The 17,648-nt window shown below is 53.0% G+C and overlaps 1 protein-coding gene across 5 annotated transcripts in view; it reads left to right on the forward strand.

Moving 5' to 3' along the window:
- LOC102432713 (solute carrier family 23 member 2-like) overlaps positions 1-17,648 on the forward strand; it is a 31,701-nt gene that overhangs the window by 9,929 nt on the left and 4,124 nt on the right. For 2 of the 5 annotated variants that reach the window (XM_023753506.1, XM_006088389.3), the window contains exons 4-12: positions 1,901-2,060; positions 5,538-5,719; positions 7,112-7,232; positions 8,246-8,402; positions 9,385-9,638; positions 10,531-10,695; positions 11,085-11,193; positions 11,290-11,385; positions 14,411-17,230. In XM_023753506.1, coding sequence (XP_023609274.1) covers positions 1,901-2,060; positions 5,538-5,719; positions 7,112-7,232; positions 8,246-8,402; positions 9,385-9,638; positions 10,531-10,695; positions 11,085-11,193; positions 11,290-11,385; positions 14,411-14,667 — 1,501 coding nt within the window. In that variant the 3' untranslated portion in view covers positions 14,668-17,230. Of the gene's footprint in view, positions 1-1,900; positions 2,061-5,537; positions 5,720-7,111; positions 7,233-8,245; positions 8,403-9,384; positions 9,639-10,530; positions 10,696-11,084; positions 11,194-11,289; positions 11,386-12,075; positions 12,135-14,410; positions 17,231-17,648 lie in introns of those variants that run through there. The other 3 variants (XM_023753507.1, XM_023753508.1, XM_023753509.1) reach the window with 3 other exon arrangements.

A 17,648-nucleotide genomic window follows, 5' to 3' on the forward strand; every position in this document is an offset into this window, starting at 1 on the left:
TTTGGATTCGGGCAGCAAGCAGGGAAGGCAGCCCCTGCCATGGCCTTCCTCCTTCTCTTTATTTTATCAGAGAGGACACTGAGGCTTGCAGCAGCTGGGCAACAGGCCAGGTCATGCAGCTGATAAGGTGGAACCAGGTTCACACTCGCCTTTGGTCTACTCCGTGCTCCTGATTACAGTGTCATAGGGCAGTGATGATGGGTGAGGAGGCTCGAGAGCTCCTGGTTAAGTTCCTGGCCTCGGGCCCTTCCCCATCTGTAACATGACAAGGCCACGTGGATATGTTCCAAAGGGCTCTCCTAGCTCTGAAATGTTGTTAAAGCAGCAGTGTATAGTTTCCAAGACAGGCATTAAAATCAGAAAATGCGTGTAGAAGAGTAGTGAATCATACTCACGGGCAAATTTTAAAAACACGGGTTGCCATTATGGTAGAAATGAAATTAATTATGAAAATTTACTTAGATTCATGGCTGTTAAATTTTAAAAAGTTATTCGCAGATACCCCTACCACCACCTGCACATTCCTGCCCTGTGTTCAGTGTATTCCATTCTCCTCTGGAGCCTTATGGGTCCAGTTTATAAATCTAGATCAGTTGCACATTAAGATGACCCAGGGCTTCTGCCCTCCCCATGCCTGGGCCCACTCCTAGACAGCCCATGGCCTCGTCTGAATCGGGCCTTGCTGATTCGAGCATGCAACCAGGATACAAAGGCCACTTAGACAGCGAAGCTCTTTCATAAACTACATTTTCATTTCATAAAATGTGTCCAGTCATTCTCCAGAATAATTCTTTAAGATATCCTAGTCAAATCCTGAATTCAAAACTACCCCTCTAGCCCGGCTGGTGTAGCTCGGTGGTTGAACATCGACCTATGAACCAGGAGGTCATGGGTTCGATTCCCGGACAGGGCACATGCCTGTGTTGCAGGCTCGATCCCCAGTAAGGAGCGTGCAGGAGGCAGCTGATCAATGATCGATGACTCTCATTAATGTTTCTATCTCTCCCTCTCCTTTCCTCTCTGAAATCAATGAAAAATATATTTAACAAAAACAAAAACACACAAAAAAACCCCACCCCTCTCGTGTTAAAAAAAAAAAAGCATCTGGACGGGGTGTGCCACAGTGTTAAATGTGATCAAGTACTGGGGTTCCTTGCTCCAGTCCCCACCCCCAAATTCAATTGTCCAGGGTGGGCAGACTAGGTCAGCCTTGATAGGCTGTGACCTGGTGAGAGAGGATTGCTGGAGGTTGACCCTCAGACTGTGTGCTCCTCGAAGGGCAGTCCGAGAGGCACTGCTGGAAGTCCTCACAGCAGCCAGAGCGACAGGCCGACCAGGAGGGAGAAGGTCTGGGCAGGGAGCACGCCCTGCTTATTGACCTCAAACCCATTCTGTCCCCGTGATGAAAGGAGCCTGAAGGTAGAGGTCTGGGATTGAGGTTCGTTTTTGGAGACACGAGGGAATCTTGCGACCAAGATGTTAGGCTGTGCCTCTCTTGTTGGTGGGAGAGGTCGTGGTGTGAGCTGTGCTTTGGTCCTGGGGTCTGGGGAAGATCTGCTGGGACAGGGTAGACAATGGCACCCACTAAGCGTGTGTGCTGAGCTCTGTGCTGTCTCCAAATTATTTCCCAGAGCCCGATGCTCTGCTCCCGGCTTTTATCTCCAAGATGGGGCTTAGGTCTGCTTGTCCTTCCCCTCCCCACCTCTCCTACCTGCCCGAAGTTTGGCAGGGTTCGTGGGTCTGAGTGAGGCTTGGCAGGAACTCCCTGTATAGGGAGGACAGCAGGCATCATGTGTTGCCTCTAACCCTGCCTAGGACTTGGGATTAAAAGGCCCCCCGTTGGGCAGTGACAGACCAGTGCTAAAGAACTGTGGGGTGACTGTGTTCTCCCCTCCTCCAGGCTGCCCATTCTCCAAGGAGGGACGTTTGCTTTTGTGGCTCCCTCCCTGGCCATGTTCTCCCTTCCCACCTGGAAGTGTCCTGAGTGGACACTCAATGCCAGCCAGGTGAACACCAGCTCTCCTGAATTCACCGAGGAATGGCAGAAGAGGATCCGAGAGGTAACGGGACACGAGGGAGGGGGTGGGGGTCGGTGTGTGGAGTGGAGGGGTACTCAGTGGGGGTTACTGTGTTGATTCATTTGTTCAACATTCATTGTTGAGTTCACCTCTAGGCAAAGTCCTGGGCGTTAAGATGCTGCTGTAGATAAGATAGACAAGGAGGGCCTGCTGTCCTAGTCACAGTGGGTGGATGTGCAGGCCAGGGAGGGAGGGAGAGACAAAAATATCCCAATAAGTAGATAAAAAGGGGGAATTTCAGGGAGTCATATGTGTAATGAAGAAAATCAAGCAGGGTGATGAGCAAGAGAGGGATTGGGGCTGCCAGGCGGAAAAGATGAGGAGGGACTGAAGATGTATCTAGAAATACTGCTAAGGAATAGGTTTACTTGGCAACACATATTTCAAGGAGGAAGAGGGCAAGCCTTTGCCTCGCCAGTCCCAGGAGGCAGAGAGGGCAGCGGGGAGTACTCTCGTCTTCTATTAAAAGTCATCAAATGTCATTGTTGATGCCAAGGGTTGTGCTAAGTGCGAGGACAGCAAAGAGGAGAGAGACACATCACAGTGATGATGGTGATGATGATGATGATGGTAGTGATGCTGATGATAATGGTGATGATGGTGATGAGAGTAGCAGCAGGTCACAGTTACTAAGCACTTACAGTTTTCCCGACTTTCTGCTGCAAGTTTTTCATAGATGCACAAGCGCCATATTGCCCATATCCACAGTCGATTGCTCAGATTAAGGGGAAAACCAATGTGCAGGACCAGGTATCTGCTAGTGGGGGCTGTCCGCTCAGTCTGCCCACCGTGGACAGGTGTGCCCGTGTGCTTCTCCACTGTAAAACCTGACACCTGCTTGATTCAGGTGTATCGTCAGGGGAAAGGAGCTGCTGGCCTAACGTGCACTCTGCAGCTCGGCCAGGCTCCAGGTGGGCGTATCTAAGCAATCGATACTCAGGATTCTTGGCAGAGAGTTCAGCCACACCCCCAGGGACAGTCAACCAGGTAGTTTCCAGATCTCAACATCCTCACCTGATGGCTGGTGGGTGGGGTACTATCTGAGAGAATAAAGGTCACTTCAGATTTCTGGGAAGCTCCCCGCTGACCTGAAACACCTCGGCCTGGAGCTGGGCCCGGGTCACCCCCGGCAGAGCAGGAGCAGGCTAACCCAAGCACCCCACGATGGTGGGGCTCCAGTACAAAGTCTGTTCATGCCTGAACGTGACCCCACGGATTGCCCCACTTATTGCAGGCTCACTAGAACTGAACCAGGGACATTCCTGAAGTGAGCAGTCTGTTCCCTAGATATCCCTGGGAGCCAGGCCAGGAAGCCTGACACCAGCATCTTGCAGCCCACCCCCATCCATGTTCAGTACCCCACCGAGCCTCATGGCTGCATCCGGGGTCACATCCCCTGTACCCGAAGCATAAAGGAAGAGGGACGTCAGAGGACGGACATGGTACAGGATCCCTATTCTTACCCATATTTGACCTATGAGAAGGAATCCAGTGGTTCTCAACCTTCCTAATGCCACGACCCTTTAATACAGTTCCTTAAGTTGTGGTGACCCCCAATGTCATTGTTACAAATTGAACATAATTAAAGCATAGTGATCAATCACAAAAACAATATGTAATTATATATGTGTTTTCCGATGGTCTTAGGCGACCCCTGTGAAAGGGTCGTTCGACCCCCAAAGGGGTCGCGACCCACAGGTTGAGAACCGCTGGAATAGACTCTATCGCTTATTCCCACATCGCCTCCCGGTGTTCAATACAATGAGCCCCAACCCGGAGTCCCATCTCCGGTACTTGAGCTCCATCTGCTGGTCCCACGCTTTTCACCAGTGCTATAAACCGGAGAATGTTCCACCTCCTTTTATTAATTGTTTGATAGATTGGTTTTACTTGCTAGGCCAGCCTATTGGAATTTAAGGCAGCTTCTCCGTGTTTCACTAGGTTATTCTTGTCCACACGCGTCTCAAGTCTTGAAATCGCTGAGGGTCGGCAGACCACCTGTGCATCACAATCCCAGCCACAAGAGCAAGGCGCGTATAGGGCCAATAGGGATGTCATTACCTGCCGGGACCTGAGAAGTACAGAGAGGTGAAACTGAGCTGTGATTCTGTTTTAAGGACATGGTGGTAGCAGGGAAAGTAGAAAACGGGGAAGAGATGGCAAGGTCAGCTTTTAAAATCAGACCCGTTTTAGCCTCACCTTCCAGGGTCATGGTAGTTTCTATGTATAGTCTAAGGCTGCTAAGTGAAATGAATGACAGCAATCGACAGGTGGGGTACATTAGGATTACTGTCCTATCGTAAGGCGCTCACACTCCCCATAAAGTATTTTAAAGTTATTTGAAACTGAACTTGGATTAGCCGTAAATGTATATTACATACTCTAGGGCAGTGGTCGGCAAACTCATTAGTCAACAGAGCCAAATATCAACAGTACAACGATTGAAATTTCTTTTGAGAGCCAAATTTTTAAAACTTAAACTATATAGGTAGGTACATTGTTATTAACTTAATTAAGGTACTCCTAAGGCTTAGGAAGAGCCACACTCAAGGGGCCAAAGAGCCGCCTGTGGCTCGCGAGCCGCAGTTTGCCGACCACGGCTCTAGGGCAACCACCAAAACAGAAAGTTTAAAAAGAAGAGAAAATGCTAAGAAAGGAGATAAAATGGAATCAAATAAATGCTCAGTTAAAACCACAAAAGGCAGGCCAAGCTGGCGTGGCTCAGTGGTTGAGTGTCGACCTATGACCCAGGAAGTCACAGTTCGATTCCCAGTCAGGGCACATGCCCAGATTGCAAACTGGATCCCCAATGTGGGGTGTGCAGGAGGCAGCCAATCAGTGATTCTCTCTCATCATTTATGTTTCTAGCTCTCTCTCCCCCTCCCTTCCTCTCTGAAATAAAAAAAAATATATTTTTTAAAAAGGAGTCATTATCATCATCACTATGATCAATAAATACTTTTGTTTTTTTAATCCTCATCTGAGGATATTTTTCCACTGATTTTTAGAGAGAGTGGAAGGGATGGAGGAGAGAGAGAGAGAGAAACATTGATGTGAGACACATCACTTGGTTGCCTCCCACATGCTCCCTGACCTGGGCTGGGTGATAGAGCCTGCAACTGAGGTACATGCCCTTGACCGGGAATCGAACCCGTGACCCTTCAGGTCCTCGGGCCTACACTCTAACCACTGAGAAAACTGGCTAGGGCAATAAATATTTTCGAAGGCTATTTCCTGAGAAGGTTCTTATTAAGTGAAAATGTCCAACAGCCAGTTCAGAACTAGAGAGAGGAGTGAGCTCAGAGTTCTCCTTCCCTCGGTGCCTCTGGGGTCCCGCTTTGCCCCTGCACTGCCTCTGGCTATAGCACCCAGGGGTGACCAGCCGGAGCAGTGACCTGGCTGGGCTGGGGCCCGCCCTTTGCTGCAGGCTCCCAGATGCCTGAGCTGCCCGCTCTTCAGTTGCAGGGCGTCATCATGGCCGCTTCCTGCTTCCAGATGCTCGTGGGCTTCTCGGGACTGGTTGGCTATCTCATGCGCTTCATTGGCCCCTTGACCATTGCTCCGACCATCGCCCTGGTGGCCCTGCCTCTCTTCGACTCTGCGGGCAATGATGCCGGGGCCCACTGGGGGATCGCCGCCATGTAAGTCCTCTCCCGTCTGAGTTCTCTTTGGTGGAAGATGACTCAGCAAGAATACTAAGAGTCCTGGATATTGGCCAACTCTGTGCTTTTCAAATACTTCCAAGAACATTATGATGCCTTGAAAAGCAGTGAGATTGCTGCTTCTAATTTACTAGTGGCCGGGTGCATGGATTCGTGCACATTGAAAGGAAATTAATTAGAAGGTGGCCGGCAGGGTGGGACTGAATGAGATGGGCTGGCCACGCCCTGGAGCCGACCTCCCGTGGTCCCACCTGGGCCGGTGCCGCAGATCAAAGGGCGAAGAGCGTCTGCTGAGTGAGCAGAGTCCCTCCTACAGGTGGGGTCCCTCAGCCTGGCCTGTGGGGATAGGGCCAAAACCTGCTCTCCAACATCCCTGAGGGGTCCTGGAGTGCGAGAGGGCACTCTGCAAAGTTGCTGTTGTACAGGGTGTGGAACGCAAACACAAGTGTGCAGTAAACCAGATTCGGGGCCAACAGTGCCCCAGCAACAACATAACCCACAGCCGAAGGTGGAATCACACGGCCCCTCCAGAAATCAGGCTCCCTCCTCTCTGGTTCCAGGGTGCGTCACCCGAGAGCCGCCACTGCCAAGTCACTGCAGCTCGGCAGCTCCTGCATTGAGCATCTGCCCCCTGGTGGTCAGTGCGCATCCTACCTATCAGATAGTCAGACTGTTGGACGGTTGCTTAGCCTTTTATATATAGAGATTACTACTGCTATTTACTATGTCGTTAGTACACACAGACTATGGGGTAACCACAGGCAGTGAAGAATAAAGTATTTTGTGTGGGGTTCACAGTAAGTGGATACCACCAGTTCCCTGCCTACTAGGTTCTCATTGAGCAACTGTTAGTAAACCTCTGGCACTTGGGAAGGGAGCAAAGCATGGCCTCACATTACAGTGTGGGTGAGAGAAGACTGGCGCCAGGAGACAGTGATGAGAGGGAGAATGCCGGGCATGTTCAGGGAGGGGTGGTGACACCAGCTCAGGGTATCAGGACAGCTTCCTGGACAGAGGCCCCCGCATGCAAACAGGGTTTGAGGATGATGCTGGACATTACCGTTCACTCTGCCCACTGTGGTCTGACCACAGCACCTGCAGAATGACCTGGGAGAGAAGGCGATCTCAGACCCTGGCCTCGTGGGCTCCAACTGCTGGGTCCATTCAGCTGCCACCCACAGGGAATGCCACCCCCGCCCCCCACTTCCCACTAGTTCTCTGGGAACAGCCCTCCTTCCCAGAGCCGGCAGGACGCTGCCTGGGCTGCAGAGCAGGGCCTGGCTGGGACCCTCCCCCAGGGGCTCAGCGTCCAGGACCCTCGCTCAGGGCGGCCCCAGCTTCCTGGTGGGGTGTGGCATGTTTCTGTTTCAGGACCATCTTCCTCATCATGCTGTTTTCTCAATACCTGAAGCACATCCCAGTGCCTGTGCCCCTTTATGGACGACAGGAGAAGTGTCACACGTCTAGCGTCCACCTGTTTCAGCTCTTCCCTGTAAGAAGGACTCCCCACCCTCTTCCATTCTGAGTTGACTCACCTGGAGAGTGAGGGCCAGTGTCTTGTACTCCTGGATGGCCCCCGAATCAAATGCTCCCCCATCTGCAGTGGCCTCCCCTCCGTGACCTTCCTGAGTCCACCTGTGGTCTGTGGGAACGCTCCCTGGCCGTTGGGGTAATGCCATTCCAGGGCTCCTTTCAGTGCTTCTCTCCCAGGAGCAGAGAATCCTGCCCTGGGCGCTGCTCTGGGCACCGGGGTGGGACAGCGTCCTCCTGTTCCGAGGCCATTCACAGCGAGATCCTGGGGAGACAGCCAGGCTCACGGCTAATTATATAAAACTAAGGGACAAGATGCTTAGATCAGGTCCTTTCTCAGTGGCTCATGGGTAATTCCAGTGCCCCGCGATGACGATGGCACCCCCCTTTGCAGAGCCTTCTCTGTGGAATGTGCACCACACCGTCAAGTATATGCAGCTGTCAATCACGCAGGTGTTTTCAGGTTTACCTGACTGTGAACTGCACTTCACATTGTGAGACGATATCTCCATGTAGTGATCTCATGGATCCTTCAACGCCCCTGCAGGCCAGTGGTTCCAAAATGTAGTGTGCATATGAGTCACTTGAAATGAAAAATTCAGCCACCAGGAATGAAAAGTCGTATATCTGAGGACCTGCTGTAAAAACGCCTGCTTCAGGCTCCACAGGACAGTGACTGTAACTCCATTGCACAGAGAGACACTGAGGCTCAGAGGATTTGCTCCCAGGTCATGTGACCAGCAAACGGCAGAAAGGGAGATAGACTACGTAATAAGTGCCTACATTAGTAGACATTCTGCCTCTGTTTGACACAAGGACTCCCCGTTGTTTATTTTCTACGCTCCGTTCTGTGAATGTGCTGATTGTCCGCAGCACAGCTGATTCCTGTTGTCCCTGGAAGGGCCTTCGGGGAGGGGTGGCAAGGGCGGGGGAGGGGGGGCACCTAGTGGTGAAGGCGCTTCCTTCCTCTGGCAGGTGCTGCTGGCGCTCTGCATCTCCTGGCTCCTGTGCTTCGCGCTCACGGAGACCAACATCCTCCCCTCGGCCCCCACCGCCTACGGGTACCTGGCCCGCACAGACACCAAAGGCGATGTCCTGAGCCAAGCCCCTTGGTTCCGCTTCCCTTACCCAGGTAATGAGAAGAGGGGACCCTTCTGGCCTGGGGCACGTTTCCCAGGGCTGCCCGTGGGACCCAGGGCACGGGATGGAGAGTTGAATAGGGCTGGGGGTGGGTTATCCTCCAAGGAATCTGACGATGAGGGACAGGCCTTGGGGAGTCCATGTCGGACCCCAAAGAGAAGGAGACCCCTGGGTTGTCCTAAGAATCCTATGGGGAAGAGAATAGTACCCCTTCCAATGGCGAGAACGTGGGGGCACTGGGTATCACCAGGCTAAGGCTGCTGACGGTGGCTCCTGGGGGCAGGTGGGGGACCTAAATCTGTCACCCAATTAATTAGCCTCCTATTTCTACTGTGACAAATTAGCACAAACTTAGTGGCTTCAGACAACCCATATTTATTACTGTACTGCTGGACAAGACGCTCCCACTCTCGGCCTCCCCCTGAGCTGGCCTACATCTCATCCCCCTCCGCACTGCTCAGAGCCGTGAGCCTGGGAGAGGGGAGAGGACAGAGAGGTCCCCACCTCCCAGCCAGACCTGTGGGTCTCCTCTCGGATTCGCTAGATCCCACTCAAGGGAGGCCTGGGACTGAATGAGGACATGTCAGGGGAGACAAGTTCAAGGCCATCTCTTAGCCACTTCTGGTCTGCTTTCCCCGCAGTTCTTTGCTCAGGGCCTATGAATAATCAGGTTCCACGGGGCTGCCCTGGCCTGAGTAAGACTCTCATCTTCCACATGCTTCGAGGCCTTTCTGGGGAGACACCCCATTGCTGGCTCTTTTTGTGCACAGTGACCTCGAGGTCAGCATGTCTGCCCCACCCCGAGGAGAAAGGATAGGGCAGGAGTCTGAGCCAAAACTGCTGGACTGTTATAGGGTTGAAGACATGCTGCCCGGTCTTCAAAGCCTTCCAGGGGCCCCTCCGGCAAAGACATTATTGGGGTTCAGCACCCTGTTATCTTCTGGATTAACATTCCCTCTGCATTGCATTTTCAGGACAGTGGGGTCTCCCCACCATCAGCCTGGCTGGGGTCTTTGGGTTCATCGCCGGGGTGATCGCCTCCATCGTGGAATCAGTAGGCGATTATTATGCCTGTGCCCGGCTGGTGGGGGCCCCGCCCCCTCCAAAGCATGCCATCAACCGCGGCATTGGCATTGAGGGCCTCGGCTGTCTGCTGGCAGGGGCCTGGGGCACAGGGAACGGCACCACCTCCTACAGCGAGAACGTGGGGGCACTGGGTATCACCAAGGTAAGGCTGCTGACGGTGGCTCATGGGGGCAGGTGGGGGACCTAAATCTGTCACTCAGTGTATTAGTCACCTATTTCTGCTATAACAAATGAACACAAACTTGGTGATTACAAACAACCCAAATTTACTTTACTGATCCGGAGGCCGAAAGGCTGGCATGGTCTCATGGGGGTGAGATAGAGGTGTTGGCAGCCCAGTGTTCCTTCCTGGAGGCTCCAGAGGAGAAGCCACCGCCTGGCTTTGCCCATCAGCTAGAGGCCCTTCACATGCCTGGGCTACGGTTCCCCATCCCCCACCGTCCAGGCCAGCCATGCTGCCTCTCTCCGGCCTCTCTTCCAAGTCACATCTCCCTGCAACCACAGCAGGAAAGGTGCTCTGCTTATCAGGACCCTTGTGATTATCAGGCCTCCCTGCATCACTCAGCATACTCTCCATCTCAAAACCTTCGACGTCATCACATCCGCAAAGTCCCTTTTGCCCTGCAAGGTGACATATGCACAGGTTTGGGGATTAGGACGTGATTCTTCGAAGGACCATCCTTCCGCTTACCACACTTGCCCTTCTTGGCTGTGGCCATTCCACAGGCAGAAAGCCTATCCTGGCACCCGTAGGAGTCAGTGGCTTTGTGAACCCTGGAGAAGTGCCTCACTTTCTGAAATTTGGGTGGGAGGCCACTTACCTCTGGCCCAGCCTGGGTTAGGCCTCCAGACCTGAGTCTTCAGCTGCCACCTGGTTACACCCCCATCTTTCCATGTGTGAGCAGAGGGGGGCCAATCTGGGGTTAGGTGGTGCTGCTGCTGCTGCTGTGAGTCCCCGGGAGCAGGGTGGAGGCCCCGGTGGCATGGGGCCCGGCTGGTGCTGAGCTCCGCCTCCCATCTCCCGGATGCCTCAGGTGGGGAGCAGGATGGTGATTGTTGCCTCGGGCTGCGTGCTGCTCCTGATGGGCGTCTTTGGGAAGATCGGGGCTGCTTTTGCCACCATCCCGACCCCCGTAATCGGAGGCATGTTCATCGTGATGTTCGGGATCATCGCAGCCATAGGGATTTCCAATCTGCAGGTGAGCCGGGCGCCCGTGGGAATGCAGCAGCATGTCCCACCCTGGAAGGAGCCCACAGGATTGAGATGAATGGAACAGAGCCAGGGAAGGGGAAGATGGGGGATTCTTGGTCCCAGTAACCACACTGGCTCCCAATGGAAGAAAGAAATAGAAGCACCCCAAACCAGAAATTATATCAGTTTGAATTGGATTACCCAAACCACTGAGCTCCCAAGGTCAAGTGGGAATTGGAGCTTGGCTTGTCCACTGAGAGCATGTGTTGCTGAGTTCAGCCTCCTGCCCCCACAACTATGGTGGCGGTGGGAGGAAGGGGCATTTGGAGGGGTGTCAGCTGGGTGTGCAGCCACAGCACTGGCGTCTCCGGGCGGCCGGGGCCTCTCTCCCCACAGCACGTGGACATGAACTCGTCCAGGAACCTCTTTGTCTTTGGCTTCTCCATCTACTGTGGGCTCACCATTCCCAACTGGGTGAACAAGAACTCGGACCTGCTCCAGACAGGTGACTCGCCAGCCTCAGGACCGTGACCACTCCAGGGGCCGGGCCAGCGGGGCCCTCGCGCCCTGGGAATCCTCATCACTTTTATCTCCACTCCAGGGATTCTCCAGCTGGACCAGGTCATCCACGTGCTGCTGACCACGGGCATGTTTGTCGGTGGATTTCTGGCCTTCCTCCTGGACAACACCATCCCTGGTAGGGCTCCCTTCGCGCTGTAAGCTAGCTGTTCTGGTAGGTGGCCAGCATGTGGGCCACTCGCCTTGTTCCTCCAGCACTGATTACCAGGTCAGGCTGGCCACAGTCTGCATGGGCCATGGGTCTGGGTGGGGCATATGGGTCTGTATTAGCTTTCTTGGGGGCTTAAACAACCACAATGTATTTTCTCACAGTCTGGAGCCTGGAAATCTGAGATCCAGGTGTTGGCAGGGTTGGTTTCTCCTGAGGCCTCTCTCCTAGGCTTGCAAACGGCTGCCTTCTCACTGTGTCCTCACTTGCCCTTTCCTCTGTGGGTGTGCATCCCCAGGATCTCTCTCTGTGTCCTAGTCTCCTCTTCTTATAAAGACACCCATCAGATTAGACTAGGGCCCACCCCAAAGCCCCGCTCCTTAACTTAGTCGTCTCTTAAAAGCTCCTATCTCCAAATACAATCATTAGGGCTTCAACATAGTTTTTTTGGGGACACAGTTCAGCCCATCACAGGGCTTTAAGGTGATAAATACACCAGAAGCAAAAAGAAAAAGACATAGGCCCGGCTCTCTTAGAGCCTGCAGTCTAATTGACAAGGGAGAGAAGGCAGGTATCCATTCATTCATTCACTCATTCACTAATATCTAATCTAATAAAAGACAAACATGCAAATTGACCATACCTTTGCTACGCCTTAAGCCACCCCCACCAGCCAATCAGAGCGACTATATGCAAATTAACCCAACCAAGATGGTGGCCGGCAGCCATGGAGCTGAAGCAAGCAGGAGGCTTGATTGCTCCAGTGATGGAGGAAGCCAAGCTTCCCGGCCAGCTCTGAGCTCCACTGAAGGCAACAAAGTTTCAATTATAGAAGGTAAATAAATCCCAGAATTAAAAAAGAAAAGAAGGAAAAGCTGGGAGCTTCCATCGCCGGGGGGCTTGGCCAGCCTGAAAACGGCCCTCAGCCCCTCACCCAGACTGGCCAGGCACCCCAGTGGGACCCCACCCTGATCCGGGACACCCTTCAGGGCAAACCAGCCCGCCCCCACCCGTGCACCAGGCCTCAATCCTATATAGTAAAAAGGTAATATGCAAACTGACCCTAACAGCAGAAAGACTGGGAATGACTGGTCACTATGACACACACTGACCACCAGGGGGCAGACGCTCAGTGCAGGAGCTGCCCCCTGGTGGTCAGTGCGCTCCCACAGGGGGAGCTCTGCTCAGCCACAAGCCAGGCTGATGGCTGCCAGTACAGCGGTGGTGGTGGGAGACTCTCCTGCCTACTCAGCAGCGCTAAGGATGTCCGACTGCAGCTTAGGCCTGCTCCCCGCTGGCAAGTGGACATCACCTGAGGGCTCCTGGGCTGCCAGAGTGATGTCTGACTGCCAGCTTAGGCCCAATTCCCCAGGGAGTGGGCCTAAAACAGCAGGTGGTCATCCCCCAAGGGGTCCCAGACTGCGAGAGGGCACAGGCCAGGCTGAGGGACCACCCCGAGTGCACAAATTTTTGTGTACCGGGCCTCTAGTCTATATATATAAAAGCCTAAGCGACCAGGTGGGCTAACCATCTGGTAGCTATGATGCACACTGACCACCAGGAGGCAGACGCTCAATGCAGGAGCTGCTGAGTGACAGCAACTTTGCAGAGTGCCCTCTCCCACTCCGGGACCCCTCAGGGAATATTGGACTGCCAGTTTCAGCCTGATCCCTGCAGGCCAGGCCAAGGGACCCCACCAGTGCACAAATCCATGCACCAGGCCTCTAGTTTTTAATAGAAACCCCTTGAGCACTTGTGTTCCTGGTGCTATGTACAGGCATACCCTGTTTTATTGCACTTCACTTTATTGTGGTTCACAGATATTATGTTGTGTGTTTTTTTAAAACAAACTTCACCAGCACAAAGATTATGACTCACTTTATTATAATACTTCAGTGATGGCGAACCTATGACACGCGTGTCAGAGGTGACACGCGAACTCATATTTTTGGTTGATTTTTCTTTGTTAAATGGCATTTAAATATATAAAATAAATATCAAAAATATAAGTCTTTGTTTTACTATGGTTGCAAATATCAAAAAATTTCTATATGTGACACGGCACCAGAGTTAAGTTAGGGTTTTTCAAAATGCCGACACACTGAGCTCAGAAGGTTCGCCATCACTGCAATACTTGCTTCTTTCCGGTGGTCCGGAACTGAGAATATGAAGAGCAGAAAGACATGCCCCCTGCCTCCCAGAAACCCACAGGCTACTGTGGGAGAGAGTCAAGAAAGCAGGCAATTGCCATCCGAGGTGATAAGTGCGATGATTAGCCAACTGGGTCTCTAAGTGCTGAGGATGTGGAAGGTGGAGAGTGCAGAGCTACCATCATCGATGGCTTCCCATGCTCCCTTCTTTTCTTTAAAAAAAATATTTTCATTGATTTCAGAGAGGAAGGTGGAGAGAGAGAGAGAGAGAGAGAGAGAAACATCAATGATGAGAGAGAATCATTGATCGGCTGCCTCCTGCACACCCGACCCTGGGGATCAAGCTGCAACCCAGGCATGTGCCCTGACTGGGAATTGAACTGTGACCTCCTGGTTCATAGGTTGATGACACTCAACCACGGAGCCACTCCGGCTGGGCCCCCACGCTCCCTTCTTGGCCCTCCCACAGCCTCTTGCAATGACCTCTATGATAGCATCTGCTTCTATTCTCTTTTCCACATTCCTGTCTCCTCCACGTGTAAAATGTGTCTGCATTCCAGAAACATTAACATGTGGAAAAGCCAGCCCCAATGACAGGACAGTGGTTCATACAAGGTCCTGCCCGAGTTCTGCACGGTCAGCCCCACCTGGGGCTCAGGGATGCCTGAGGAGCCCGGTCGAGCTGAGCTGTGATTCCTGTGATGGGCTTGGCGGCTCTGTTGGCAGGTGGAGGGCGCTGAGAGGAGACCTCATGAGTGCCTGCAGGGGGCACCAGAGGCGCCTTCCAGCTCACCTTCGCCCACTCTCCCTGCGCCCAGTCTTGACTGCTCCCTGTCTCCTCTCAGGAAGTCTGGAGGAGCGAGGCCTCCTGGCATGGAGTCAAGCCCAGGGGTCGGAGGAGACTACGAGGGTCTTGGAGATCTACGGCCTCCCCTGTGGGATTGGCACCAAGTGCTGCACTTCCTCCTGCACCCGGTTCCTCCCATTCTGGCCCAGGCGGGAACCTGGTGGGAAAGGGGCGATGGGAGTGAGTCAGCTCACACTCTGCTCCCAGGATTTCTCAGGAGAGCGCCTGCAGGGTGCCATAGATACCCGGATGTGAGGCTGTCTCTCTGATGCAGGTCCCCAAGCCGGCTCCACCCCACCCCAACCCAGAATGTGCAGCCATGGGTAGGGACCACACCCTCCTGAGCACCCCCAGCGTCCCATACACTGTGGCAGCCGAATACGCAGTAGGTGAAGACCATGACAAGCATGCTGTGACCTAGCACTCCGTCCCCGCGGCCTGACCTCAGGCTGCATCCTTCCCTGGCTCCAGCCCTGCTGTCTGTCATGGAAACCAGTGTAGCCTGATGTCCATCCCCATCGAAACTCCCACAGTCTGCACGTTCTTAGGACATTTTGATGCCTTGGGAGAAGAAGCCTCGGGTGGAGCAGGGGACGGAGATGGGGCTGTTGGCTGAAAGAACAGGTCTCTTCCAAAAGAGGCAGGTGGCCCTGCTGGCCCCTCCAGGCCCTCCCCTCTGTGCCCCTGCAGTTTGCAAACAGTCAGGTGCCAACAAAGCTGCAGCCCTGCACCCCCCCCCCCCCCCAGTGGGCGTCCTTGGGGTTGCCTCCTGCATCACAGGACGGTGAGCGGTGAGAGCTGGGCTGTGGAGCAGACAGATGAAACGGCCTTCAGTAGAGGGGAGCTACTGTCTCTAAAATGTGTAAACTGTAAAGATCCAGGCAAACCCATCCCCATTCTCTCTGTACATTCAGTGGATTCGTCAGGGTTCTCTAGAGAAAACAAGTCAACAGCATGTGTGTGTATGTTCACATACATATGTTCACATACCTACATACATATATGTTCACACGCCTATATACATGTGTTAGCTATGTACTATATATGCACATATGTGCTGTACACACACACACATGAGAGAGAGAGAGTCTTTAAACCAAAGGCTCCTGGATTGTGGAGGCTGGCAAGTCCAAAATCTGCAGGGTAGACTCCAGTAGGCTGGGAGAGTTGCAGCCTGAGTCTCTGAGGGCTGTCATTGGCAGAATTCCTTCTCCCTTAAGTCTTTTCTTTTGGTCTAGTCGGTCCTGCAACTGATTAGACAAGGCCCACCACATTAGGGTGAGTAACCTGCTTTACTCAAAGTCTACTGATTTACATGTTCATTACATGAAAAATACCGTCATAGAAGCATCTAGAATAATGTTTGACAAAATATCACTCCCAGTGTACATGCCCAGGGACATGATACACTCTCTGCCCAGGAGCCTCGCTGGAAAGCGCTGAGACCTGGCGTGGGCTCCGTTCAGGGGTCTTTATGACCAGAAGAAGCAGGTGTCGCTGGTCCCACCCTGACTGGTGTCCTGTAGCACTCGTTTGGGGTCAGCACTACTCCGGGCTCCCAGAGCATGCAGGATGAACGGGTGGTCCCCAGAACTCTCCAGAACCCCGCAGAACAACCTGAACCCAGAGTGCACGGAAAGTACCCAGGATCTTGGCACCTCCACAGACAGGTGCTGCCTGTCCTTCTCTGGGAAGCCCCAGGGCCTGTGGCTCAGCGGCGCCCGGCACCACCCCGCCCAAAGGAGCAGAGGGGGAACAGGTGTGTCCCCTGCAGGACAGCCCCTTCACCAAACAACCCTGAAAGACCAACACAGAGCCACGCTGCTCTTAATGCTTTATAATAATCAAAACGAAAACCATCAACATGCTTCTGGGAGAGTCCATCCAAAATATCCCAGAAGGCCGAGGCGGGTGCAACGGGCATTCAAACTTGGAAACTGTCCACTTCATTCATTGCCTCTCCTCCCAGCCCTTCTGCACTACAGATCTTCATCATCAAAGGTCTCCAAGCACTGCAACATCAACAGCTCGTCGTCTATGGGAAGGTCTGCTTCCTGCAACACACAGGGTGGAAGAGGATTGATATTTTTTTAAGGATTCCTGGCCCTGGGCGACAGCCAGATTGGGGGGCGAGGAGGCTCCTCCACCGTAGGCGTGCCCCGCTCCCTCAGTCTCTACCCACATCTTTTCAGCCATCTTCACCCCCAGCTTATGGCCAGGAAGTAAGGGCAGTGGGGGGGAGGTCCCATGTCCATTTTACTCTTTGACCACAGAAAAGGCTTTTCCTGGATACTGCAGACTGGCTTCTTTCCTATCCTGGGGAATTCCAGGAGCCCAGAAGAGAGACAGGCGAAGTCTTAAAGCTTTATTCAAATGCTTATCGATAGAGGACTTTGAATTACACCGTGACGCATCTACCAATGGAACACCATGTTTCAAAAAAAGGAATGTAATCGCTCTCTATCTGTGGGACATACTAATTTAAAAGGGCAAGAGCGCCCTGGCTGGTGTAGCTCAATTGGTTGAGCATCGTCCCATGAACCAAAAAGTTGCTGGTTCCATTCCTGGGTTTCGGACTCCATCCCCGGAGCGGGGCATGCAGGAGGCAGCCAGTTAGTGTTTGATGTTTCTCTCTCACATCGCTGTTTCTCTCTCTTCCTCCCTCTCCCTTCCTCTCTCTCTCTCTCTAAAAAAATAAATAAGCAAATAAAAGTCAAAAATATTTTTTAAAAAAAGGACAAGATGCAAAGCAAGGTGCACAGCAGACCGCCATTTGTGTTTGAAAGAATTCATAAACATTGGATGGCTGTTCAAGAAACTGGTCGTGGTGGTTGCCTTTGAGGCAGGCCTGGGTCGTAACCAAGGGGCGCCGATAGGAAAGACACTGTTTTCCTTGTGTGCCTTTTGGTAACTTGAAGTTGAACACGGGTGCGCTGTTAGGAGATCGTTTTTTTCAAGAAGCAGCACCATGTCTGTTTAGTAAGTTCCTCATTCCCTTTACAAGAACCCCAGCCAACCTCTCCGAATCCCCCGTCACTTCTCCCTCTGAGAGTATGTCCCCGGGTTTTTGCACGTGCTGCCTCTCCCCACCCCAGCAGGAAATGACCCCTGTCCTCTGTTAGCCCTGCTGGTCTGGGGTTGATCCCCTGGGGCCCTGGGAGGCATCCCCCAGGTAACCATCTCATGAATGGGGAACCTGGTCCCAGGGTGACAGCCAGATTGGGGGATGAGCCTGC

The sequence above is a fragment of the Myotis lucifugus genome, unplaced genomic scaffold, assembly GCF_000147115.1.
Source record: "Myotis lucifugus unplaced genomic scaffold, Myoluc2.0 scaffold_46, whole genome shotgun sequence".
Classification (NCBI taxonomy): Eukaryota; Metazoa; Chordata; class Mammalia; order Chiroptera; family Vespertilionidae; genus Myotis; species Myotis lucifugus.